The sequence below is a fragment of the Numenius arquata genome, chromosome 25 (genome assembly GCF_964106895.1).
Source record: "Numenius arquata chromosome 25, bNumArq3.hap1.1, whole genome shotgun sequence".
Lineage (NCBI taxonomy): Eukaryota > Metazoa > Chordata > Aves > Charadriiformes > Scolopacidae > Numenius > Numenius arquata.
In genome coordinates, this window is record NC_133600.1 from 542,235 (window position 1) to 567,451 (window position 25,217).

General features: G+C 50.8%; 1 protein-coding gene across 2 annotated transcripts; it reads right to left on the reverse strand.

Annotated features, from left to right (window-relative positions):
- Positions 1-3,426: 3,426 nt before the first annotated feature.
- On the reverse strand, positions 3,427-24,915 carry MARCHF2 (membrane associated ring-CH-type finger 2). 2 transcript variants are annotated; one of them, XM_074163831.1, is made up of 4 exons: positions 24,740-24,915; positions 20,168-20,363; positions 6,603-6,812; positions 3,427-3,585 (listed from the first exon to the last, which is right to left on the reverse strand). In XM_074163831.1, exons 1-4 carry the CDS (start codon positions 24,913-24,915, stop codon positions 3,427-3,429), a joined length of 741 nt encoding a protein of 246 aa, XP_074019932.1. The 2 variants fall into 2 exon arrangements, with proteins under 2 accessions (XP_074019932.1, XP_074019933.1); XM_074163832.1 differs by lacking the exon at positions 6,603-6,812.
- Positions 24,916-25,217: the final 302 nt, after the last annotated feature.

Genomic DNA, 25,217 nt, shown 5'->3' on the forward strand with positions numbered 1-25,217 from the left:
GAGAACAGCCAAGGAGGCGTCCAAGTTGTGCCAATGGCTGGCTGGTACCCGAAGCCCCAGCTCCTGCGGAGAGATCCCAGCCAGATCTGCAGATCCAGAGATCCAGAGTTGCAAAACCAATCCCGAGACACGAGGGGCCTCTCCGAAGCACAGAACATCCTCCTTCTCATGGGAAATACCCCAAAGGACTTGTCCAGTGTGGTGAGGAACACACCTCAACCAAGGAAAGGAAACTGCTTTCTGAAAGCCAGCTTAGTCACCCTGACGCAGGCAGGGTGACACCAGAGGAAAGCTGGGTTTCTCAACAGACTGCTACCCTAGCTCCTCTTCACTGGAATTTTCGTAGAATCACAGATCAGTTTATGTTGGAAGGGACCTTAAAGCCCATCCAGTCCCACCCCCTGCCCTTAGCAGGGACGCCTCCCACTAGACCAGGTTGCTCGAAGCCCCCTCCAACCTGGCCTTAAGCACCAGGGAGGTTTCTGTGCACAGACAAGAGAAACTTGCCCATAAATGACCAAAAGCCCTGGGTTTTGTCCAGCTTCAGCTCAAATATGAAACCTTCTGCCAGGTCTCTTGGGGGGCAGGTCAGTAAAGCTGCCCACAGCGGGCTGGGAAGCCAGCACAGGGCTTGCTATCAGGGAGACAGCCCGGGCTCTTCAGGCCCTCTCATCTCCAGTAACGACGCAACAGCCCAAAGTTTGTCTCACTTTTATTTACATAATTGCACAGCCCGTTTCCCCATGACACTGGAAGGTGGCGGGTCAGAGACACTGATTTCCCACATCCACAAGCTGAAGATTCAAATTTGTGGGGGCACATGCAACAACTCCAATTATTGGCAACTACGTTAAAGACAACAAGCTGAGAGTGAAGCCACAGCCGCGCAGCAGCACGGGGCCGGGCCCCAGCTGCCCCCAGCCAGGGACTTCTGGCTTTCACAGTTGCATATTTGGATCAACAGTGGGTTTCCTAACTGGAATCCTGGTTCCTTCAAGTCCTTACTAGGGAAATGTGGTGTGGGAGTGCGCATCCTTCATCACCTGCCAGAACCAGACGTGTCACAAGACCAAGCTCCTGGGAGGCAGCCAGGGCAGGGAACACTAAACTAAACCCCCCAGTTTTTCTTCACGGGAATGCCCTGGTGACAGAGGATGTGCTGGGGGTGGGGGAGGGGGTGCTGAAGGAAGGGGCACCCAGGACAAGGCACAGAGCAGCAGTGCAGCGCTCGCTGCCCCGGGACGGGGTGTGCAGAGGGAACTGGTGGGGAGCAGGATGCTGCCGCTGTGCAGGGACCGTAACTGCAGCGGGGCCAGAGGTCTCTCTGTACCACAAGCCTCCAGGAGCACCGGGAGCCAGGTCATCCCTGCACGACAGGGGAAAGGGAAGGTGCCCATGGGTACCTGGCATAAGGGAAGAGACAGGCAGGGAGGCTGGCAGAGAGAGAGGAGCAGAGATACACGGCCTGGCTGTGGCACAGGACATTCACCCCACGATCAATCGAGACCCTCAGGCTCGGAACAGAGACCAGCTCAGGTGTGTCCACAGCTGGGCAGAGAGAGGCTGCTGCAAGACGTGCAGGGATGTCACCGAGCTGCATGAGAACCCTGGGACAGGAGACAAGGAGGAGAGTGGACACAGAGCAGGCCCTAGGACTGGAGCAATCTTACTGGGAGAGACAGGGCACTGGCTCCTGCTGCTCATGCCACCAGCGACTTCCAGCCTAGGGTCAGAAAACACGTTCAGGAAAAGCATCCTGTTTTGCTTTGCAGCTAGAGAGAAGGAGGAATGGCACGTGGTGCTTTGAATTCAAGAAATTACAGGTCTCGCTCTAGCCAAGCACTGGACTGATCCACTTGGGTTCAGCAAAAGAGCAGGGAGACATAGTGTGTCCTTCCCACTGCAAGGACATGGGCACCTCCTCCCTGCTACCTACCCTCACCATCACCACAGATGCACACACCTCTGGAGCACTCAGCAGGGCAGTGCCAACGCTGGTGTCCTTACGGCTGGCTCCACTCCCTGGGCTCAGGAATGCCCAGCACCAAGCACAGGCGCCGTCTGGCAGGGCAGGGAGGCAGCAGAGAGGCACAGACTAAAGCCAGACTTGGGGAGACCCTTGGCAGATAGGGCACTCCAAGACAGAGGGGTTTGTTAGCTGGATGTGCTGGAAATGCCAGTGGATGAAGGAGGAAGAGGAGGAGGAACGCCAGCATCGCAGAAGGGGGGACCCAGAGCCTATTCTCTGGGAACCAGCAAACTTGGGGCATTTCGCTAGAGGACAGATAACAGATGGGCAGCACTTCCAGGGATGAACCAAACCACAGCAGCTCCTCTGGCTGCCACTGAGGAACGTGCAAGTAAAGTGCAGAGACAGCCAAGATCACCTGCGTGCTGCCGAGCGGCTGCAGAGCACGGCCTGTGTGCACGTAACCACACGGCGAGAGGTCCAGCCTCAAGATGGTGAATGGACACCGGCAAACAGGAACTCCAGTTCTCACCTTTCGGGGTCAGGAAAGCTCCTTTCTGCATCTTTTAAAAGCAAAAGGCAATGGTGGGTTCAGCTAATCTGAGCCACTACTTCCCACCCGCAGATCCTCCATCTACCTTTGCCAGACATACTAAGAGCTGAGTGCATCCGAGTCCTGAGGATGAGCCAGGATCTGCAAGGAAAGTGTTTTGTGAGATCATGTCTGCACAGGAAGAGATCTTCTCATTTTGAAACTTATTTTGAAATTCTCAAAATTACAGTACTTTACAATACAAAATGTCTCCATTCAGTATTACGTCATTTTACTCCTTCTGGGATTATAATAATTATTAAAAACACATAACTTTCTGGAAAGGACAGAAACACCACAAAAGAGACCAAAGAGTAAGGGGAAAGGCTGCTTGTAGTATTATCAAAACCAATTTAGTGCAAAGGAGAAGGGGACTTTCAAGAAGGGTCGATGAAAAGTGTTCTTTATATGCTCATTTGCAGAAAAGGCATAGATTTAACCTCTGAATGAGATCAGGCTGCCAGCTTCTATACTGAAGCTTAGAACATCAACACAAAAAGACTGAAACACAATATGCATGGCCATTAAAAAATAATATTATATATAGATATATATATAGAGAGAGGGAGATATTTTCCACGTATGGTATTGAGTTATAGGAAAGTGTCCCTGCAGACAGGCATATTCTGCCATCTGGCTCTTTTGGGCCGTTTCACATGACAGATGTTGATTATCTGTCTGTTTGCCATGGTATAAAGTACGTGCCGACCACAAAGTCCCTTCAGGTGGGACGAGTGCTTTCTAGTGCCTCCAGTTGCTGCGTTTCCTGTGCACGCAGGGGGATACCCGACCCTCTTTGCTTCTGCCAGCCCCAAAGGGCTGCCCTCACCCCAGCAGCCACGTGCCGCAGCAGCCGAGGGACAGTTCAGACGGTGGTTTCATCCGCGGTCTTCTTCATGAGCTTGGCAGAGAGGAGGGAGTGGGGCACGGGGTGAGGACTCCGCGAGGCTGGGATCATCAAGCGGACTTTCTGGTTGGTCCTTCGCCACTCCGAGTACAGCTGGCAGTGGTAGCGGAACGAAACCTGGCGGGCGATAACGCATTGGTCTGGTTACCAAACCCCCGTCACATGTGCTGGAGCCTGCAGAAGGCCGGTGAGACGCAGTCACCCATCCGCCCTCTGTGTGCTGTCTGCACATTCCTTGTCAATCCACCAGCAAGCCCCGGCCAAGGGGGACAGCACTGATCCTGAAATGCTTTGGGCACTCCCTATCCCAAGCCTCTGATGAGGAATCAATTATCTCCTGGTAATACTGGGCTGAGTGTGGCACAGCCAAAGGGGCTTTCTGGCTGGCACCAGGACAGTGGGACAGAGTTTGTTCAGCTGGCCAGCGAGATGTGTTGGGAAGGAATGACAACTCGCCCCTTCACCCCAGCCCTGGGCTGAAGCGAGCACCTCATCTGGGCAAAACGAGGGGTTTTCAACAGGACTACCTGCCACCTCAAGTGGCTGAATCCAACCAGCCTCCTCCCACCTCCCAGGTGCTTCTCTGCCCTTTGCAAAAGCCTTCTCTCCTTGGTCTGCAACAGCAGGACATCAGCTGGACTTATTTTTTCTGACAACACTGTGGCCCGGGAGAGCTGTGCATGCAGGGAGAGGAGAGGCTGCAAAGGCTGGAGGGGACCTAAACCAGCCTGGCCCAGAGGCAGGAGCTGGCCCTGTAGTTTCAGAGCAGCCCTGCAAGGGGAGCTTCGAGCTGTGCTTCCCCAGCGGGCTCCACTCCTTGCTCTGTTTGCAATCATTAACACTACTACAGATTTTCTCTCAGTTCCTGCTGATCCTTTAGCTTTGAAGCTAAATGTTTCTAGAATTTCTTGAGGAAGAAATAAAATCAGCATATATTTCACTCCTGTTTATTTTCCTAGAAATTGTGAGCAAGAAAATTAAATACTAAATCCAGTCAGTCAGTCATGAAAACCAAGCTTTCATACTTTGTAAAAGTAGGAAGTACCAGGAAGTATATCTGACAAGGAAAAGTCAGCATTCCTATTGCTCTTGCATAGGTCGCAGACATCTGCTATGAGAAATGGAGCTGTGCCATGGCACTGAGGTGATTTAGCTTATTGATCTGTGCACTCCCCTTTTTCCTATTGTAGAGGGACAGCTGTGGGAATAAGGTGGTTTGCTGATAAACAAGAAGGAAACGCATCTCGCAGTCTTCAGAGACAACGTGTGAACGGGGAGCTAATGGTGCAAGCCTCAAGGAAAGCTCCTGCTCCACAGGAAGGAGCTGCAACCTCGGCCACAGCCTGTCTCGCAATCCTCAGTTACAACCACCATCACCCACCCACGTAACCGCTCCTTGTGCCACACAGCCCAGGGCAGCACCGGAGAACTGCAGTTGGATACGGTAAATGTGACTAACGGGGCTCACTTAACGTCCTCTCTGTTCCAGGAAATGTGAAGCCCAGCAGAACTAGAGCCATTTTAGTCAGGACTTGTTATTTCACAAAGAAAAACCCTTCTCCAATTTCCTCCAGATTTCCAGCTCCTCCAGACCAGTCCTGGGACAGAGAAGACGGAAGCACTTCCTCTTAAAGTTTCCAATTTTAGCTTGGCTTTCTACAGAAATGAACCTTATGCAGCACGAACATGCACCAGCAGAGACTTCCCTCAGCGGTGCCCTCTCCACTGCCATTCCTGCGTGTTCAGACAGAGGCACCCACCAGGCACTCACTGCAGGCACCCCCCAGAGCAGAGGCTGCAGCACCAGCTCACCCTCCCCTAGCAACCCAGTCCGTCTGGGAGAGCTGCAAGGGATGTCCTAAGCGCAGGGAAAACCGTGACTCTGAGAAATCAGAGCATGAGATGGCAGGGAAATGGGCTGTGGTACTTCCGCTGCCATCTTTTTTGGGGTCCCACTATTTCTGCTCCAGCAACTGTACTTCTTCCCTTCCCAAAATGGTGCTTCCCAGCAAGCAGCTGGGAAAGGGTATTGACAGGGCACGAGCACAGCAAGGGCTTTGAACAGGAGAGCTAAAATGAACATCCAAACCCAGAAACCCACCTAGCAACAGCACACGAAAGAACTGAAACAGAGGGAAGTCCCAGGCCTGTGAGCCCTGGCAGAGAGGGGGGCCGGGGGAGCCCCGATGGCTCGGGAGCTGCTCCCCAGCCCAGCTGCTCCTCTGACTCGCAGCCGGCAGCGCTCAGGGACGTGCCGCACAGCAAACTCACATCTGCTTTCCTGCTCTTCTGGACTTGCTCCAGCTGCAAGCTCCTGGCTGCCTAACGCAGCATGTCCAAAAAGATGCCAAGTGAGGCATCTGCAGGAAGGTCTTTCCCAGCACAGACCAGTTCAACATCCAGTGTCAAGTGCAGGCTCCCACTAACCCCCAGTGCCTCCAACCCCGACAGCCGCAGCAGTGGGCCAGGGCTATCCAGGTTGGCTACCCAGCCTTGGCTCGGGGCTTGAGTCCAAAAGCCCAATGTAAGAGAGAAGTCAGAGGTCTGCCCAGGGCTGGAGTGTTCTTTGCACGCACCCTTCTGTGCTGTTGACATCTTAAAAATACCGTGCAGGAATTTGTTTAGTCATGAGAGACCCCCAGTGGCCAGTCTGCACCTCCTTTGGCACCTGTGCTGGGCAGCACAAAGCATGGAGGGACATGATGGCAGATTTTTTAGGGGTCAAACATCTTCCAGATTTTATTTTTTCCCCTCAACCATCCAGGTACCAGCTTTGTGTTTCCTCTTGAGAACAGGAACAGACAGGACAGCTGGACCACTGCCTGCCCCCAGCACCGGACCTTCCCCCCAGCCCCAGTCCCGCTCAGGTATGTCTGCGCTCACGTATGTGGCACCCTGGGGAAGAGGGCTCCCGTGTCAATTTGGAAAGCAGATGATCAGGAAGTGGTTTCTCATTCTCAGCAACAGCTTCAGCAGCTCTCATTTGAAGATAATTAAATGGATGTTCAAGAGAAAGAGCCCAAGGTTTTTCTCACAAGGGGAGTCAGAAACAGCTGGCGGCACCAACGTGGTGCAAGCCAGTGCTTCCATCTCCCTTTTGAACAGAAACAAGGCCCTGGGCAGCAGATACTTACCAGCGTCCAAAGGACGTAAATTGTGAAAAGTGCTATAGTTAGTGCTATGAGTCCGATGGCCTCCAGTCGGCTGTTGAACTGCAGATGATCCTGGGCTCCGCGCAGACACAGCCAGCCAGAGATCGCCGCCAGGGGAGTAATGAACAGGAAACACACCATGTCGCAGAAGAGAGTCCTCTTCTCATTGCGGGGACCAGGGTCCTTCAGCCACTGCAGGAAGGAAGGGAGAAAGGGCATGAGCCAGCGGCATGCAGAGCAAAACAGGACTGCAATGGTGGACGGCTCTCACATGCTCTCTGCAGCCTGTACATACCTGTCACTTAACTCACGTCAACAGAGAGGGTCAAGTGTATTTTTAACAACAAACAAGGGAAAGGGAAGAGACAACTGAAGAATATGTGCAGGGGATGGCAGTAGTAAACACAGGAGCTGCCTGGGCTCTTCCCTGGAGCAGCAAGGAGCCGGCAGCAGCCAGGAGAGTGAGGGAGGTCGGTTCAGTAAAGCCTGGCTTAGTAAAGATCTGACAGGTCTTGGATTGATCTCCAATAGAAACGTATCCAGCACTCTGCAACTGGGTAGGGCCTATGGGAAACTGGCGTGTTGGGGTCTGTGGTCAGGCCCCACAAGGGCAGCTGTCCCAAATCCAGCCCTCTGGTTCCTTGTGGAGAATCGTGGCATTTTAGAGTTTCACTCCCAATTAAAATCAAATCTGAAATGCCCAGGTCCACCTGAGAGACTGCAGAAGACAGGCCTGCAGAGGGAGTGCTGTCGAGGGTACGACTCTGTCCCCAGGGCTGGAGCGAGCCATGGCAGTGCTGCTCCCTGAGGAGCCCAGCGCACACCTAGGGCCGTCAGTGGGGAACACAAACAGCCATGCACCCAGTATTTTCACTGAGATGGTGACAGAGAGGAAAAAAAGCATACCGCTTCAGCAACTATGAAACCAAGACTGGAGAAAAAAAAACCCTGGAAGTGAGTAACTAGCAGAAAGCTTTGCACCTGAGCAGACAAAGCAGGACAGCAGCCAAGGGGCCACCATGTTGGGCTGGCTCTGGTCGAGGAAGGTGACACAAACCCATTTTCTTTTACAGAACAACCTGTGCCCAAATCTGCATCTTTCTCACAGAGAAAGCCTTTGACGATTTCTAAAGAGCAAGCAGCACGACTGCCAGGTGAGGAGGGACACAGGGCTGGGCTGGCTGGGGGGACATCCCCCATTGCTTTCTCCCAGATCTCAGTGGATCACAAGTGACCGTGAAGGGACGAGGCAGGATTGGACAAGGCACGATCACACAGACACCGCTGCTGAAAACTCCACCTTCACGACTGTAAAATCCCTAAGATCTTTCCCCTGCTGGTGGCCATCTGCTGGCCACCACCTTACAGGCAGGAGAGACCTGCCAGGGCCAGGACAGAGACGATTCTGGTGTATTCCTTCCCATTTTCAGGCTTGCTTTCCTCCCAGGCAGCAAGTGATCCAGCACAGTGGAGGTTGCTGTGCTTTGCTCTGTGTTACCAAAAGGCTTTGCAAGCGCTTCTTTCCTGCAGCTCTCAAAAATTAGCAGGTTGCAGAACGAACCCAGCTCTGTTGCAGGCAGGTTTCCCTCAACAGGTGACGTCTAAATGTTCACTGCTGTTGGGAGTCCCGACTTGCTTCCAGTGTGGGTTCATTTTAGACACTTGACCTTGACAACAGCAATTGTTCTAGTTTTCCTGGGATTATGCTATTTTCAGCCTTTTCTTTCCTTTTTTTAGAATAGCAAGCAGCTGTGGTTCCTACCAATACCCAGAGTTGTTACAGCACATTTTTACTGAGAGTCCTGTATGCTGGGCTGCCAGATCTGTCCTTCTTTCCTGCATGAAGATGACTGGTCTCATTTAGGATTCTTTTTCTCAAAAAAAAAAAAAAAAAAAAAAAAAAAAAAAAAAAAAACAAAAATCGGAGAACATGATTGAAAAGGCACAGTCAGCAGGGAAGGGAATATCTCCAAGGCAGCCAGGGCCAGGCAGACATGTCCTCCTGCCAGACTTGGAGTAGGGTGCCCGCTTTTGAACAGGCAGCATTAAAAGGGACCTGTCTGAGAACTAAAGCTCCTTCTCTAGAGGGAGTACTGCAGTTTAAATAGCAATACAGAAAGGGTGGTGGCAAGCATGCAAGAAATTAATGAGACCACACTGGTCAAAACAGAGCACAGGCAACCTGAGGCCATTGCTAGCCAGAAAGACAAGCAGAAAGTGTTGGCCCAGAAGGGTTGAACGCAAGTTAGTGCAGATTTAACTACAGAGAGAGGGATGTACAGTGAGACATGGCAGAGGGGTGAGAAATGCCGACTACTTTTGTTGAAGTGGGAAAGAAAAGTGGGAGGTGGCAAATCTGGGCAAGGAACAGTATGGTGGCTGGGGTGGCCAGAGCCCTGGTGGCAGCACGCTCCTCAGGCACCTCTGACACAAGACTGAGCTGGCCAAGAACGGAGGAGGGGATGCTGCAGCAACAGATAAGAGCCTGGCCAGGACTTTCAGCTGGGAGGACTGATAAACAAGATATTTTAGAGATGCAGCCTGAAGCATCTGAGAGACCCAAACGGAACAAAACCAAGTGAAGCTGGAGAGCAAGCTGGGAGACAGATCTGGGAACCAAGTAACGCTCCTGCAATAACAGAGAAGTCAGAAGCATTTTTAAAGCCATTCTGAGCATAACTTGATGTCCAGGCAGCCAGAAGGAAATTTCAGAGCAGCCACAACAGTGGTTTGGACAGGAGGAGCTGGGAGAAGGGGGGCAGACCGCTTGTGCAGCTCTGCAGAGGAGATTAGTGGTGATGGGCTGTGTGGGGAAGATAAGGACCACACACGCAGTCCTGAGCGACCCTAAGAGGAGGCGAGGGTGGACGGCAACTCACCTACACAGCAAAGCTGCTCCTACAAACAGTGCACTGGCAGCCTCACCACTTGAACCCCTCCTGTGCGCCTGGCTGTCCCCACTCCATCCAGCACAGGGCTGCCCTGGCTACACAGCCCTCAGCTGAATGACCCCGACCTGATTGACATCCCTCCAGCAGCAATCCCAGAGCACCCCGTACCCTGTACAGTAAGAATCTCGGGGACTGAAGGCAGATAGCTATTTTACTGTGTTTTATTCTATTTATATTCCTTGTGACCTTTGAAAGTCTTTCTTCCTCCCTAAGATGGGAGCCAAACATATAAAGGCAGGAAGCAAATGAATTTCCTTTTGAAGTAGATGATTTACTTTGCCAATATGCACTGACACAGTAAAAAAAAGAATACAATAAGCCACCCTAAGGGTGCAGGGTTTCTGGCACAGCAGCACATTAGTGCATACAGGACTTAAAATAAATCTTGCAAACAATTCAAAAAGTGGTCAGACAGATTAAACAATTTTTGTAGGGAAAACTATCAAGTAAACATGGGAAAGCAACAAAAGCACAACTTGATCTTTTTCCAGGCCAAGTCTAAAACCAATTGCTTCCATGCTGCAATCACGTGTGAGGCTAAAGGGAAAAAGGTAGAGCTGGCTGCTTGCTGCCCACTTCGGCTATGAGCTGGGTCCCAGAGCACCCTGCTGGAAACAACCCCTCTCTGCTTGCGTGACAAGAAGTTATTACAGGTACAATCATGTTCCTTTGTCCTCCAGCATGATCCTGAGGCTTTCCCAGATGTTCTTTCTACTGGGATCAGCAGGTTTGTGGAAGGACCTGGATGCACGGCAGGGCTACAGGATGATGAGTATCTGATCTTTGGGTGTCACAGTGCCCATGAAGCACGGGTGAGATGGACTGCAGGAGGAGGGCATGCAGAAAAAGGTACGATCAACTCCTCTGAAAGCCAAGAGCAGAGCTCAAAGTGTAACAGAGCAGTCCCCCAGACAGTCCATCCCAGCATTTGCTACTCTGCATGCCTTGGAGCTGGGCTGCATTCTGCCACTTGGGACCAAGGGGAATGGACTGATGAGGGACTGTCCCAGCAGGGCTCAGCACCTTGCAGTCTTCCTGGGGGGTTATAAACGGATGTTTTAAAACAAGCGTTCATTGATTTTTACAGCTTACTTACCTTGTGTTGCAAAACATACATGGCTGTGAGCTATTAGCCCCTGTTTCATAAAATGCATCGCATGCAGCATTCACGTGCCAGTCGACAGCAGTCCCGTGCCAAGTGGGACCAGCGCAGTGCGGTACCAGCACTGATGGGACCAGCAGTCTCTGGCCAGCATGTGCCCAGGTCTCTCCCAGCCTCGCAGATAGACGCCTGCTCCAGTGAACATCATTCAGGACCAGTGCAACCTGCCAGTCTCACCAGCTGACCCTGCCACACGGTTCCCCATATGCTTCACCACTACAGTATGATACAAGCTGCAGCAACAACGGGAGTATTTGGCTGTGTAAAGCCAACTGCATTACAAAACATCCCGTGTCCTTTCTGTCCACCAAATTGTTAGCCTGTGGCTGCTCAGGCACCTGTTGATTTTCCTTTCATTGCTGACCTGTTGCCTGGCTATGTAAGCCAGAAAGAAAAACATGACCTTGATTTGCAGCAGCATGATTAGCCCTGTCCCTGCCCTGAGAAATGTGTTGAATCAAAAAACAGATCTTCAGAAGAGGGATCGTCACATCCCTTCTCTGAGCATCCACCAAAACCTCCTTGCAGGCCACTGAGCTCCATGGGCAGCCCCAGCAGGATGGTCCTGTTTCCTTTACCAAGGTGGGGAGGGATGTTTTCTGATGGAGCACCAGAGTTCAGGAAGCCAAGACCCAGAAACGCTCCTAGCCCTGCAAGCAGAGCAGTTAAATGCTGCAGAACAAAGTTGCCCCTCCTCATCCTCCTTTCTCCGCTGCGTAACCACTTGCTGTTGATGCTGCACAAACCTCAACAAGCTGAATTTCTCCTTGTAAGGGCACGAGAGCCTTCCTTCACTTGAGCACCCAGCCCAGCTCCAGCCACTGGGCTGACCCAAGGAGAGCAAGAGCTGCAGGAGCGCTAGAAGCAGTGGACAGGAGAGGAAGCGACCCAAGCAGTGCTGCAGGTCACCAGGACGCTTTCCTACACAGCAGCAGCCGCTTCTGTGGTTGGTGTCACCACGGGAAATGCTGCACCCTGACATGCACAAATATGCAATCACAGCACCTCAGAGAAACCCCCTCTGGTAGCACGTCCTCTAAATCCTCAAGGCACAGACAGGGCTAGACAAAGCAGTGAAGATGGACACGTAAGAAAGAGACTAGCGCTGGTAAGTGCCAAGAGCACAGGGATTAATTATTTAGTTTTGGCCTCAGAGAGGCCATTTCAGGTTTGCAGAGCAGTGCCAGGGACTGCATAGAGAAATAACAAGAAGATCTAGGGTGGGATCTGAGAAGAGCATCTCCAGATAGCAAATGCAAGCAAAGAGAGAAAGGAAAAGATGAGAGAGGAATGGGACCCATCTGGAGTGAGGAGTGATTTGGTTTTCACTAGAAAGGGGAGTCTAATGTAGGCTTCCACTGAGAAAGGAGAGAGACAAGCTGGGGAAGGGGGCAGAGGAACACAGACGATACAGAGAACGGTGCAGCGAGTTCAGCAGAAGAGTTCAAGGAAAGCAAAGAAAAAAGTCTATCTGTGAGGAAGATAAGGCTGGAGAAAGGGTGGGGGAGAATTCACGTCACATCTCAGTTCTCTGAACTAGAAGGGGGGCAGCGATTGCTGCACAAGGCGCTAAGCCCAGAGCCAAAACTTCTTTTCCTAATACCAGAAGCAGGAGTAACAGGAATATCACTATTGCTTCTTGCAAACCTCACTCTTCTTGTACCAGAGACACCCCAGGAGCACCTCCCACGGCTACGGGAGACGAGTGAGACGGGGCAGAACGACTGCATGTGGCAGACCCACGGGAGGTGTCCCATACTACAGCATGACCAAAACAGCCAAGCAAACGTCTCTGAGAATTTCAAACATGCTTTGTTGCAGGTGACAGTTGTCTTTGGAAGTCGTACTTTCCTTATGAGACAAAAAAAAAGGAAATAAATCCACTGACCTATATAAAATATCCAGCTTAACTGAGCCAAAAGTGCTAGCAGTCAGTGAAAAATAAAAATCTTTAAAACAAAATTGCATCATAAAACACAAAGAAAAACCCGGCAGTCTCCTGTACTGCATAACACCTTTGGAAGGAGCTGTTTTGCAGAGGCACAGGGACACGCAGATATCACTAAAGCTGCCATTTTAAAATAAAGCATGTTAACACACATTTAGCAGGAAAGCACCAGCACTGAAGACACGGAAGCAGAATTTTCTTGGGGCTCCATCACCAGACCTGCTTGCACAGACAGAAATCTGGGAACAAAGGGTGTGGCTAAACTGCTCTGGTGGTGACTCTTTCACCAGAGAAATCTTTTTTGGAATTAGTGAGCTGTCTCAAATGAGTTTTGCTTCAAGGTAAGGTATTAAGGTATGCAAAGGTATTAAATGCTTAGAGAAGCATTATGAACAAGTCATGCGTAACACTCACTAGCTTTTACCACCAGGATATGTTGGCTTTCGACATCTTGGTAATTTTAGCCAAGCCACAGCCCTGGCCCCAGCACCAGGAATTCATGCCCACTCTCAGAGCCAAGCCCTGTAACCCGAGGGTTCCTCTCCCGAGGATGTACGCACAAAAATAAATCCTTCCTCTTTAGCGGGGACCAACACTTTGCTGGGATTAAACAGCTGCTGCTCTGACTCCTGCCCGAGCTGCCAGCCCAGGACATGTCCGCACAGAGCCCTCGGCTGCTCGCCACAGGTCTGCAGCGCCCACCACCCCCCAGGGCCTGCAGTGCCCACTGACCCCCAGCGCCCACTGACTCCCGGGGCCCCCCAGGACCTGCAGTGCCCACCACCACCCAGGGCTGGCAGCACCCACTGCCCCCCAGGGCCCGCAGAGCCCACCGCCCCACGCCAGGGCAAGCAGGCAGCACCCAAAGGAGAGGGGAAACCAAAGCTGAGTGTCAGCACGGGGAGATAGCCTGAAACAGGAGTCTCCTGGGGGCAGAGGTGGTGTTTCTCTTAAGCCCATTTAGAAACACTCAGAGGGGACAAAATCAACAACAGGTTAAAGGTAAAACACTTCACAGGCAGTTAAATGAAAAGAGAAATGAGAGGGTCAGTGCCACAGCAAAATACCCAAAACCAGGCAGGCACCGGCAGGAAATACTTTTGCTGGTAACCTGGGAAAGCAAAGAGGGCAAACGGGCAGGAGTGGGCTCAGGCACCCAACCCCCAGAGTGAGCCGTGCTCCCACCTCACCCCGCGGGCAGTGGGCTGTGGACGGGGGCACCGGGAGCCCTGCCGCCGGGCAGCGCTCGCTTGTGGCTGTAGAAACATCACCGTTGATACTGCTTTCTAGAAACACGCAACGCATCCCATACAGCACCAAATGTTTCAATCCATGCAGTTCTGCCTGAAATCCTATAGGACAAAGCATCTTCAGTGGGGAAAGTGCTTTGTAATAGGAAATAAGTTTGTGCTAGATTTAGCTGCAGACCAAAGAAAGGAGTTTATGTGGAAGGGAGAGCACTAAGAGGGGGGATATTTAGACTCATACAACGAGCCGCCTGTAACAGCCCTTACCTTGATTCTCCTAGAGCCAGAGAAAGTCAGGCAGCTCCAGACAATCTGATCCATCCTAACTTAGGTTTCTAATGAGGCAGGAATTAATTGATCACAAGAGGCACTTGCTTCTCTCCATAAACTACAGGACTCTAAAGAACAAGGTTTGGCTGAGGCAAATTTAAGGTGTAAAAAGTCAGTGCAAAGTCAGTGCAAATAAACCCAACCCTGCTCAGAGAACTGTGTGACCACCTGTGGCCTGGGAGAAAGAGCAACACCATTTCCAAAGGCCTGCCCTCCTTCTTCTTCAGTGCTCTGGACAGCAAAGATACAGATGTTTTCTGAAGATTAATCCTAGGCAGTACCTGCATTTTTTTTTCTGTGCTTAATGTTACTGGAACAAAGAAGAAACTACCTGTTCCAGGAAAGCTGTATGCACTGTAACTTATGGTTTGAACATTTCATCTAAATATCTACTGCTGAAGTCTTCCAGGTAACACAGAAACTTATTTGCACTTTTTCACTCTGCCAGCCATGCTCGCCAGAGTCTCACAGGTTCAGATCATTCCCTGTCAACAAATGGATGCACATTAAACTAACACTGATGCAGGAAAGTCAAGTACTGGAAAACCACCACTCTCCAGGGCTTGGCCATCTTGTTCTCTGCTGGGGACATGCTCCTCACTCAAGAGCCCCAGTCCACAACCTTCTTGTGCTGGAGACCATCTCAGAGAGCCAAGCCAAAGCCATTCTGTCCTCTCAAAGCACAGGCACCGTTGTGGCAGCATCCTGCACCCATGGCTACAGCCCATCCCCAGGCACCTGGGACTGCAGTTCAGCTCTCCATCTTCACCTCCAGCACAAAACATGCCCCCAAAAAAGCGCTCAGCCCACCTCAGCTCACAGTCTAACAGTTAACAAAAGCCTTTCGTGGGTTTTTTCAGCGTTTAACCAGATGCTTAATTAAAAAAATAACTGAACTAGACTGAACTGCAGGAGATATGCCCTCTACAGCCATGGGCCAGCTCGTGGCTGCCAGTGCTGGCTCCGGGCTGAGACAAGTCCCCCACTCCCAGTGCAGAGATCAGGCACACTGGCAGTCAGTGCTGTTATATGTTTACATTGAACAGACCACAACAGAAATAAATGGCTGCTTAAAGAAAATAAAATTCCAATTCTACTAAAAAACTCCCTTTAATCCACACTGAACAAGGTTGCTGTCTTTCCTCCCTAAAGGGGGCTGTAAGTAATTAAATTACTGTTTGTGAAGTGCTCGGATACCACAGCAGTAAGTACCCAGAGAAGCCCATGCGGAAATGAATAATTTTGTCTTGTGAACAGGGATACAAGAGCACAGAGGCACACAACACAGCAGGACAAACAAAGTTAGTTGGTGGGTATCTCTCACCCGTGAACTGGTCCTGGAAAATGCGGTCTGTGACCATGTAAAGATCACACTGTAATGCAGATATACGAGACGGCTGAAGTAAAAACTAAGGCAATTTTGGTTGTGGCATTTCCTGACTTCTGCAGAAGCTGCAGAAAGTTCTTGGAAGCATTTCAACTCAACCATGTAGCTTCTTCCCCACGGTGCTCACCAAAACGCCTCCCCCAGCCAGCTCTCAGCCTCTCTCCTTCCCAAAGCTCTTCAGAGCGAGCACATTTTCTCCAGGGCTGATGGCCCATTCCCATGGAGATAAGCTCTGCTGACCAGTGACCACCACAGCCACAACGAGCAGCTCCAAGCCTCCCCAGGCTGGAAAGGCAGGACACAGCAGAGCAAACAGCAAGAGGTCACTGTTTTCTACTGTGAGGACCAACATCAGCAGGCAGTGTGCGTCTAATCCTTTTAGGGTTAGGTGTGAAACCGTGGGTTTTGCGGTGGCCACATGTCAGCAGAAGAGCGCGAGGATGCCTGAATAACCTTTCACTCCCGAGACAGACCCCTTCATCAGCACCACTGCCACAAAGCATGCTCCCACATTGCTCCCAGTCCTACTCTCCATCCCATTTATCCTCCTCTGCTCACCAATTTCTGTTTTGACTTCCCAGCTTAACTTGGTGAAGAGTGGATTTTTATCAGAGCTCCTACACGGCACACTTGCCCACGAGCATCACTTCCCCAAAGGCTTCAAAACGCTCCCACCCCTCCCTGCAGCAACAGGGCAGAGAATTTCTCAGATAAGGTGGCTGAGGGAACCGCGTCATTTTTAAATGACTAAGCACCCTCTTTCCCTAGACCTCTTCTCAGAAACAGATGAACAACTTGCGGATGACACTTCCCAAAAGTATTTGGAGAAGAGTTTTGGCCCAATCTGGGGATGAGATTACACCAGACTGCAAACAGAGGGTATTAATGTAAAGTGCCAGCAAGCTGGTGAAGCGGTTATCAGCTCTTTCAGAAGAGAAGTGCAGAGCCTCTGCTAACAGCAGGCATGCTTCTGCAAGCTGCCATGCTCCATCAGTTGGCCTTGAAGCAAACAAAAAGCCCCAGCAAACATCACCTGGTGAAGCACACTCATTGCCACTGCTTCCGAGGAGCAGAGACTGCGGCAGTGCAGGAGCTCAGAGCACCCGCCCCAACTCCCCAGCTGAACTCCAGGATGTTTTCGCCAGACTTCAGGCAGGGATCAGAGTATCGTACAGCGTGGTGGAAGCAGTACTACAAATCCAGGCTGTCCTTCCAGCCAGGTGAGCCCTTTCGCTCTAGCAGGAGCCCTCCACTGGTGAGGTGCCAGGCACGCGGTGCAAGTGCCGATCTGCTGACCCACGCCATACGCAGACCTGGCACACGCGCTGCTCGGTGCAGCTTGTACCAGGCTCGCAGCACTCCACGACCTGGTGGGGAAGCGCTGCTGGCCCCTGGGGAAGAGCAAGAGCTGCTACTACGGGATTTATTAAGCCAGGCTACAGGCTGCTCCTCAGGCCAGGGAAAAAGCTTGCTGCCAATGGACCGCAGGCAAGGGAATTGCTGTAGGGCTGTGTGATGATGGAGAGCTGCACATTAGACTCTGCTCTATCGCAGGGATCACTCCCACCAGCTGACTGGTGACTTTCCATCAAGTGCTTACTGGCCTCCAAACTCACAAGGCACTAATGGCACTTTATGCAAGCTCTTCCCCACAGGAGAGGGCAGAACACCCCCTGCGCTGTGCTCGCAGACAATCCCCAAACACAAGAGGTAACAAGTAATTTGTATCCCAAAGCCTTTGACAACGATCAGTAACAGCTTGAGGGTCCTATTCCTCTCTGAAATCGCAGTGGTATTTCTCTTGCGTTCGAGACTCATTAAATGCTGCCCACCCATCACCTCTCATCGCTCACAGATTGCTTGTTGGTCACCATACCCTCACAGGCTCCAGTTCAGAGGCGCTCGCTCTTCAGAGATTTCAACAAGAATTAAAATTTGATTGTCCCAGGCTGCTCACTCATCCACCCTGGAGAAGGCACACAGAGGACCCATGACTTCCCTGTCACACTGTCCCAGCAAGCTCCTCTTGCCTGCTGGAGGGACAGACATCAGTGTCAGAGGAGAAAAACCTCCAATATATACTGGTCTTAGAGCTTTTATTCAAGTATGCAGTTTTCTAAGCCTCTACTTGTTATGAGGTGATACAACATCTGTGAACTATGGCTAAACGCACTTCCACATGTTTGTTTCTGGGCATGAATACTTTACTAGTTCTTAAGCTAAAACATCTGAAATCGGCACTCAAAATTTTGGCCCGCATAAGCCCTAGCAAGCTCAACTGTTAGTGGGCTTGCCTGCACTGTGTCCTCAAAGCCAAGATACAGCCCTTCCCAAATGTTCTGAAGCAGTGGTTTTAAACTTTTGAAAACAACCATTTGAGAGTTTTTGGTCAAAGAGCCATTTTATGTTTTAGCAGCTGGGAGAAAAGCGGTAAGACTCGGGCAGCACTAACCACTGATGTAATGCTCTCTTACAGATTGCTTTGCTAAATACATGGTTTGGTTTAGTCTAAAGCCTCCTCCTGTCTGGGGCTGTCAAGTCAATGACAGTTGTAAATTAAACAATCATTAAAACTGAGTATCAATTTTGCAAACTGAAGCTTCAGTGCTTCCACAGTTGGGAGGCTCTTTTCCCCTCCAAGGCTTGCTGGGCACCCAGAGGAGACGGGAGTGTGGGAAGGAGAGCTGGGGACTGTGGGAAGGAGGAGGGGACAGGTATCATTTCCAGAGGGAGGTGGGGAGGGAATGGAAATAACCCCTAGAATTGATGGGAATGGTAACAGAGATGGGAAAAGCAACTTAGAATAAAACTGAGTCTCACAATTGCCAATCTAACTGATGGACCAAGGGGAAGGAGAAAGCAGACAAGAGCAGTCACAGTTACAAACCAGAATTAACCCCTGCATCCCCACACAGATACTGCCTGGTGGCGCGGAAGAGCCTCTGATAGCTGGGAGGTAACAGGAGTCTGTTGTTAAGAATCACCTCACAGACCTCCTTCTGCAGCCTTGCTGAGAGCAGTGCAGCAGCAGCACCGCTTTGCAATGGTTTGAAACACTATGAACAGGAAAAGTAACTTTTGAAAGAAGACCCAGAACTATGTGCCATAGTCCAAACACAGCTAGGGAGGTACAAGATGAGAAACCCTGCAGGGACAGGGTGCACGCAAAGAAGTGAAGTACTTGCAGCAGCGACCCAGATGATGCTTTTCCACTTCTCTCATTGCTGATGGCTGCAGGACCGGGGGGGTTCCCACAATAGTTAACTGTAAATCCCCACTGCAGACTGATGCTCCTCTTGGCTGCACACTGTGTGCAATGAACAGCTGAGCGGGAAGGGGCTGCTGTCTCACAGGCAGGGAATGGGATCCAAATGGGGTGCAGGACCTTGCTTTGATCTTCCAGGTGGGACCTCAGGTGCGCCAGAAACACCCTCCTATGGTCCTGCAGCACCACCAGAAACTGTCGCCATATCAACATCGCCTGCTCACCCGCTAACACAACTCACATGTATTTAGACAGATTAAACCCTCTTCTAAAACAAACCATTACAGCCTTTTGTACTGTAACTCACTGATTTACTTATTCCTCTTTGGGGAGGATTTTTGAGGATTTTGACACTTGAATTCTGAGGTCAGAAGACAGGCTGGTCAAGCTGCCCTTGTTTCCCACATGTAAAGGGCTTCATTACAGGCAGCTGTTATAAACTTCAGGGGCCAAAACAAGTCTGAAATGTGCGCCCAGCCTGAACAGGGGAATGAAGAGAGCCTTGTGATAAACAAAACAAAACCAAACCAACCCACCAACCAGAGCCTGGATTGTACCTTCCAACTCCGCGAGGCTGATGGACCCATCAGGAACCTGGTCTCTCTATGGTCAATGCAAAGAGGAACGTAAGGACTGTCTGAGCCATGTCCTGCTCTCTCCTCGGACGGGGGGAACACGGGGCAGTGGCAGGGCACTACAGCTCAGCAGGAAGGAGCAAGACTCAAAGGCTTTGAAGCACACATCAATATTAGTCAAGGGGGGATGGGTCTTTTATGAACAGTATCAGCAATTGCCACATCTCACTTTTCAGAGCAGAACATGACACAGAAGTCACATGCAAGAGAGCTGCACTAGAGTAACACTGTGAGATAAGATTAAAACTATCAGGAAAAAGGAATATTTCTGAGAGCTTTGTATTTCAGTCAGTCCTGTGGTGACCTTTGTGTTGTGACGCTCAGGCATTAAAGCATATCTTCAAGCGCAATATTTTCCGTAGTCCTACAGCCTGCCACTGGTAGGTAGCACGTGGGGGGTTCACAGGTCAGAATTGCCCCGAACATCGCTACTGCATCTTCGCAATTATGTCCCTTGGTCTGATAAGAGACTTGATCTCTCTAAACAAATTGTTCTTTGGGAGTGCTAAGGTACTGTGAGGAGGAGGAAAACCACAGCAAGAACCACATGGACAGTAGGGCAATTCAGTCATTTTCTCTCAAATGGTAAGGAAATAAAAGTGAAGCAGGAAGAAAGCGGTACCTCTGTCAAAGGTCTCGGTCTTCTCTCTACAACAAATTCTGTGTGGCAGAGCTCACAGTAACTTGTGTTGGAGGAGGATAACCATTTTTCCAGGCAGCTCTTGTGCACGGTGCCCAGTGTTCCTGTGCAGTCACACGGGGAAAGCAGTCCCTCCCCATTTCCACCTTCATGACAGATTCGACAGATGGGACCGTCACTAAAGAGGCAGACAAACAGAATGAAATCACGGTCAGAGCAGGCAGAACGATAAAGCCACATCAAAGAACGGGGTCTGATCCCACCAAGGCTCCGAAGGGCATGCGCACAGCAGGCAGCGCGTGGCAGAGCATCCCAGACACGCTGCGACCCTCCAAAGCAGCCTGCTGCAGCAAGAAACCAGTCTCAGGGGAGCGTGGAGGTTCCCAGGACATTTTAGGTCAGTAAAATCTGGAAGCCATGTTGATGAGCCCCCCAGCACCCAAGAGAAGCTGGCACATCAGCCAAAGAAGGGACCGCAGCGCGTGTGTCTCAGTCTCCAGCTCCGCTCGCAGCAGGCAGAGAGGCTGACACGGGAGCTGAAACCAGCTCTGAAGCGCTGATGCAAATCCAGAAGCCCAAAGCAGCGCCGGATGATCCACGCTAGTCACAGCGTGCCCCCAGCCACCTGGATCCACTCTAGAGGTTTGCAATCATTGTAGCATTTATCAGATCACCTACCTGCTCTCACCCCATCTCTGCTCTGCATCCAGTTAAGTAACTGTGTAAGGAACAGCAATATTTAAAGATACAACTACATTTACCCTGGAAGCTCAGCTGTCCAAGGACACAACATATTTCATGGCAAGCAGTCACCCAGACTAAGTTCTCTTACAACAAACCATCTGCCCATCACAGTGCAGTAACTCAGCATCCTCCCTGTGCACTACCACGCAGAGAGCCAGTCTGTAGCGTTCAGGGCTTTAACTCGCTGCAGAAGCGCCTTTGTTGAGGGATATTAGTTGTTTGCTCAGGCAGCAGCTCCTTCTTTAACACCTCAGTGCTTCAACAATCACCACTTCTCACCCCCTCCTTGGCTAGAAGTTTCAACTACAGAATCAAGTATCTTTGATCACGCTCAAGATCTGCTCTCTTGGGATCTGACAGAACGAGAGCTCAGATGGAGAGAAGTATCAAACGCTTCCAGAGAAAACCTTCCCTGCAGCAGACCCGCACTGCTGATTGCACTCCAACCACCCATTTGTTCCCAAGATGTTCCCTCGTGTCTCTACCTGGCAGCACTGACTGTGGACTATTGTTGCTACTGCTCTAGCACCCAGCAACCCGTAGCTCAGGTGTATCAGATGATATTCATACAACAAATTTCCATCACAGACTGAAGTAATTTTTTTGTGTCTATACAAACTCAGAGCATCCAGTGTCCTCCTGTAGCAAGGACTTTCTCTAGCTGCAAAAAGAACCAAGTCCTTTTCACTTGAAACCTCTCATCTGCTTTTGTGTACTATCCCCTCATTCTTATCCTGTAAAAGATGTTTTCCACATCTCCCACGTTTACAGACCTCCATCATAGCCTGCTCAGTCACCTCTTCCACAAGCAGAAGAGTCCTAGCCTATTCAATCATGCCTTAAGAGAAACACATCCACCTTTCTGACCACCTTCGCTACCCTTCCGTCCACCTCTTGCATTTCTAAAACACCCTTTTAGAGCTGCAGGGACCAGAGCTACAGCTTTCACAATGAGGGCACACCAGGGATTTTTGCAGCAACTGTGTTCTGTTCTTCATTGCTTTCCTAAGTCTTAGCATCTCATTTGCCTTTTGGTTACTGCTGCAAGTAACCACCACAAGCCCAAGATCCCCTTCCTCCAAACCCACAAACACGTATGTAAATCCCAGACTATTGTTCCTCATCTGCATCACTGCACACTGAGTGGCAACCATTATTTTAGCCTGCATTTTAGGTTCAAGGGCATCCCAGCTGACATCTGAAGGCACAGGTTTCCTAGAAGCCACATCTGCCAGCCCCGTAACGACGATGCCTTGGGCACCCTGGGAAACCTCAAATGGTTGTAGACACCGAAGTTCGCTATTCTCAGCAATTTAGTACATTTAGTACATCTCTTCAGTGTTCGCCGTTCATCAAGATCATTTAGGAATAAAATGTTGGACAGCGGAGGCCTGGGGCAGGGCTGCCCTCCCCCAGACCATGAAAACCAACCACTCACTAGTATCTCACTTCTTTCCCACCTTCCAACCAGCTGTTTCTTTCACACAACAACCACTCTCTTACGTCCATAGTTGCACCAATTTGGGGGTGGGAGGGAGGGTGAGAAAGGAACATCCTTATTTCAAAGACCCTATTGCACATCCTCTTGAAATCCAGGTGACCTGTATCAGCCATCACCTTTTCCCACAGATTTCCACAAAACCCGCACTGATCCTGTCTCACAGTTCATACTCCACTGCTATTCTGACTTTAAAAAAACCCACCTGCCTGCAAAAGAAGTTTGTGGGATTGCAACACAACAGTTAGAACACACAATTTGCAATCTCCAGAAGCAGTAGCACTATTTCCATCAGTTTGCACAACCAGTCAAAAAAGAAAGCAAGAGCAAGACACAAACACAAGCGCAAGGAGGAAAAGGAGGGTACTGGGGAAAAAGCTTGATGGGACATGAAGGGAAGAGAAGAGCCAGCGAGAAAGTGCACGCAGCTCACTCAAGGAGAAGCAAGACTCCTCTCCTGGTGCACCACAGGAGACCTCTACCACTTTCAACTCAATGTTTAGCCAGTTTCATCCCAACTGGACTTTTAAATCATATTTAGGGCTGTGAAGCAACGGACAACCACTGCACCACCCCGTTCTCTCTGCCACATGACTGATGAACCACTGACCCTTGTTCTCTCCTCATTTTCATGTGCCTTTTATTTAGGGGACTCCTTCAGCCAGGACAATCCCTGCAACAGGAGTCTGGAGAGGTGGTGAGAAGTCCATCCTCAGAAATACCGAACACTGCATCAGCCAAGACTCTGAGCAGTCTGATCCATCTATGAAATTGGCTTTGCTCTGAAAGGAGGCTGGACCGGCTGTCCTCCAGAGTTCCCTTCCAATCTGAATTATTTGACAATTCTGTTGCCCACCTTTATTGCCATAAAGCTCAGTGCTGTATCAGAACAACAAGATCACAGCCCACTCACACAGCCTTAGTGACAGGGACAGGCCAAAAGAACCCCCAAGCCTCCAGTGCTCTCATGCATCTGTTATTTCCTAAGAAAAGCATCTGTAAGATATTTCATCCGTTCTCTTCCTGTTTGACAAGTTTCATATTTCCAGTGCATTAATATAACCTTGGCTACCAATAAACAATCCAGAAGGGAAAAAATTTGCTGACAGTGCAAGAAAAAAAGTTCTTATCAGATTCCATTTTCCTTCCTTCCTCTGCAGAGGAGGGGGGGGGCTGGTCACCCTCCCACACAATACACCCTCAAACAGTTTTCCAGCAGGCTGTAGAGACCATACCACTAATTCAACCTTCCAGTACAGTCACACTGCTCCTGGATTCACTTTGCTAAGCGCTGGTGACGAAGAGACCGAAAACCACCACCACCCAAATGAACCAACTGATACCCCACGAAGACCCTCACATGAGGAATCCTGTTAGGTTTTTTTTTAACCTGTAATCCCAGGTTTTACCACCCAATTTTTTACACCTCCACAAGTTCTAAGGGGTTGCATGACTTCTCACCAAGCTTATCTGTTGTCAGAGAGCAAGCTCTGTTCCCCTCGCATTTTTGTTGACATGCTCCAGGTTTGCTAGATACAGCAGCTACGTTTGCCTCAGCTCTCATCGAGCTTTCCTGCTTTCCTCCCCCACATTTGCAGTCACCGCTTTCACACCTCATCGACGTTTGGCCAAATTAATTGAAAAAAATAACAGCTGTTCAGACACGATTTGAACACAAAACGTGACCGGTCTCACTACCTGGACTGAACCATGCTGCCAAGTGTCCGCTGGTCTGGAAGCTGCTCAAAATACACAATGAGAAGTCACCTCAGGAAGAGTCTGAGCAAGCGAAGCTGCCACACGTCCCCTCTAGCAATAGCTGGACACTGCAGTTCCCGCAACACAAACACCCTCCTCTCCCTGGGGCTGCAAATCCACACCATGCCTTTACTCCACAACTGTCCTGGAACACGGGCTGTGCTCCATTTTCAGCCCTTAAATCACCTCCATGAACGCTGCCTTTGCTAGCATGGCGTCCCACCTTCACTGCTGCTCAGCAAGGACTTGGCAGAGGCACGTGGCGGAGCGGCGGCCTGTGCCGGCCCACGCTGGAGCAGCCTCAGCCCCGGGGGGTTGTGATGAACATGCGAATCCCAGTCCACCACCACGGGCGACTGGCACGAGCTCCCGCAAAGAGACTGCAGGCCTGGCAACCATCTGGCTAACGAGGATTCACACTCGATATTAGCGCCCTGGCAAACTCCTTCACAAACAAGACTTTGATGGCTCCCTCTACCCCTAGAGCCACAAAAAAGGGGGGAAATAAAGCCTAGATGCTGTCATCCCCAGCCCCTTCCCTGAAGCAGCCTTACCTCTGGGCGCCCAGTGCCTTGATGACGGTGGAGAGGAGCCGTCCATCCTTGGCGGTGACCTGCGTGACGTACTGCGGGCGACCGATGTCGTTGTCCTCCACCGACTTGGAGAGGGCCGCGCTGCCCGGGCAGTCGCAGAGGGAGCCGGGGAGGTGGCAGCAGTCGCCCGTCGTCATGGCAGCTCCAGGCCCCTCTGCCCCGCAGGCACGGAGACCTGTGGGAATGGCACCGTGGTGAGAGCCCGGCACCCCAGGCCGCTAGCCAGGACACGGTCGCTCCTCGCCACCCTCCTCCAGCCCCGCTCGGGCCTGTAGCACCCTGGGCCCCAACAAACACGGGTTTTACTCTTCTTCTGCCCCCTTTAATTTGGGAGGCTGCCTTACCATAAAATTAAGGCTTCAAGTGTCCTACTTACATAATTTAGTGTCACGATTGCAAATTTACCTTTCCCAGAGAGAATTCCTGTTACCCACCCTTT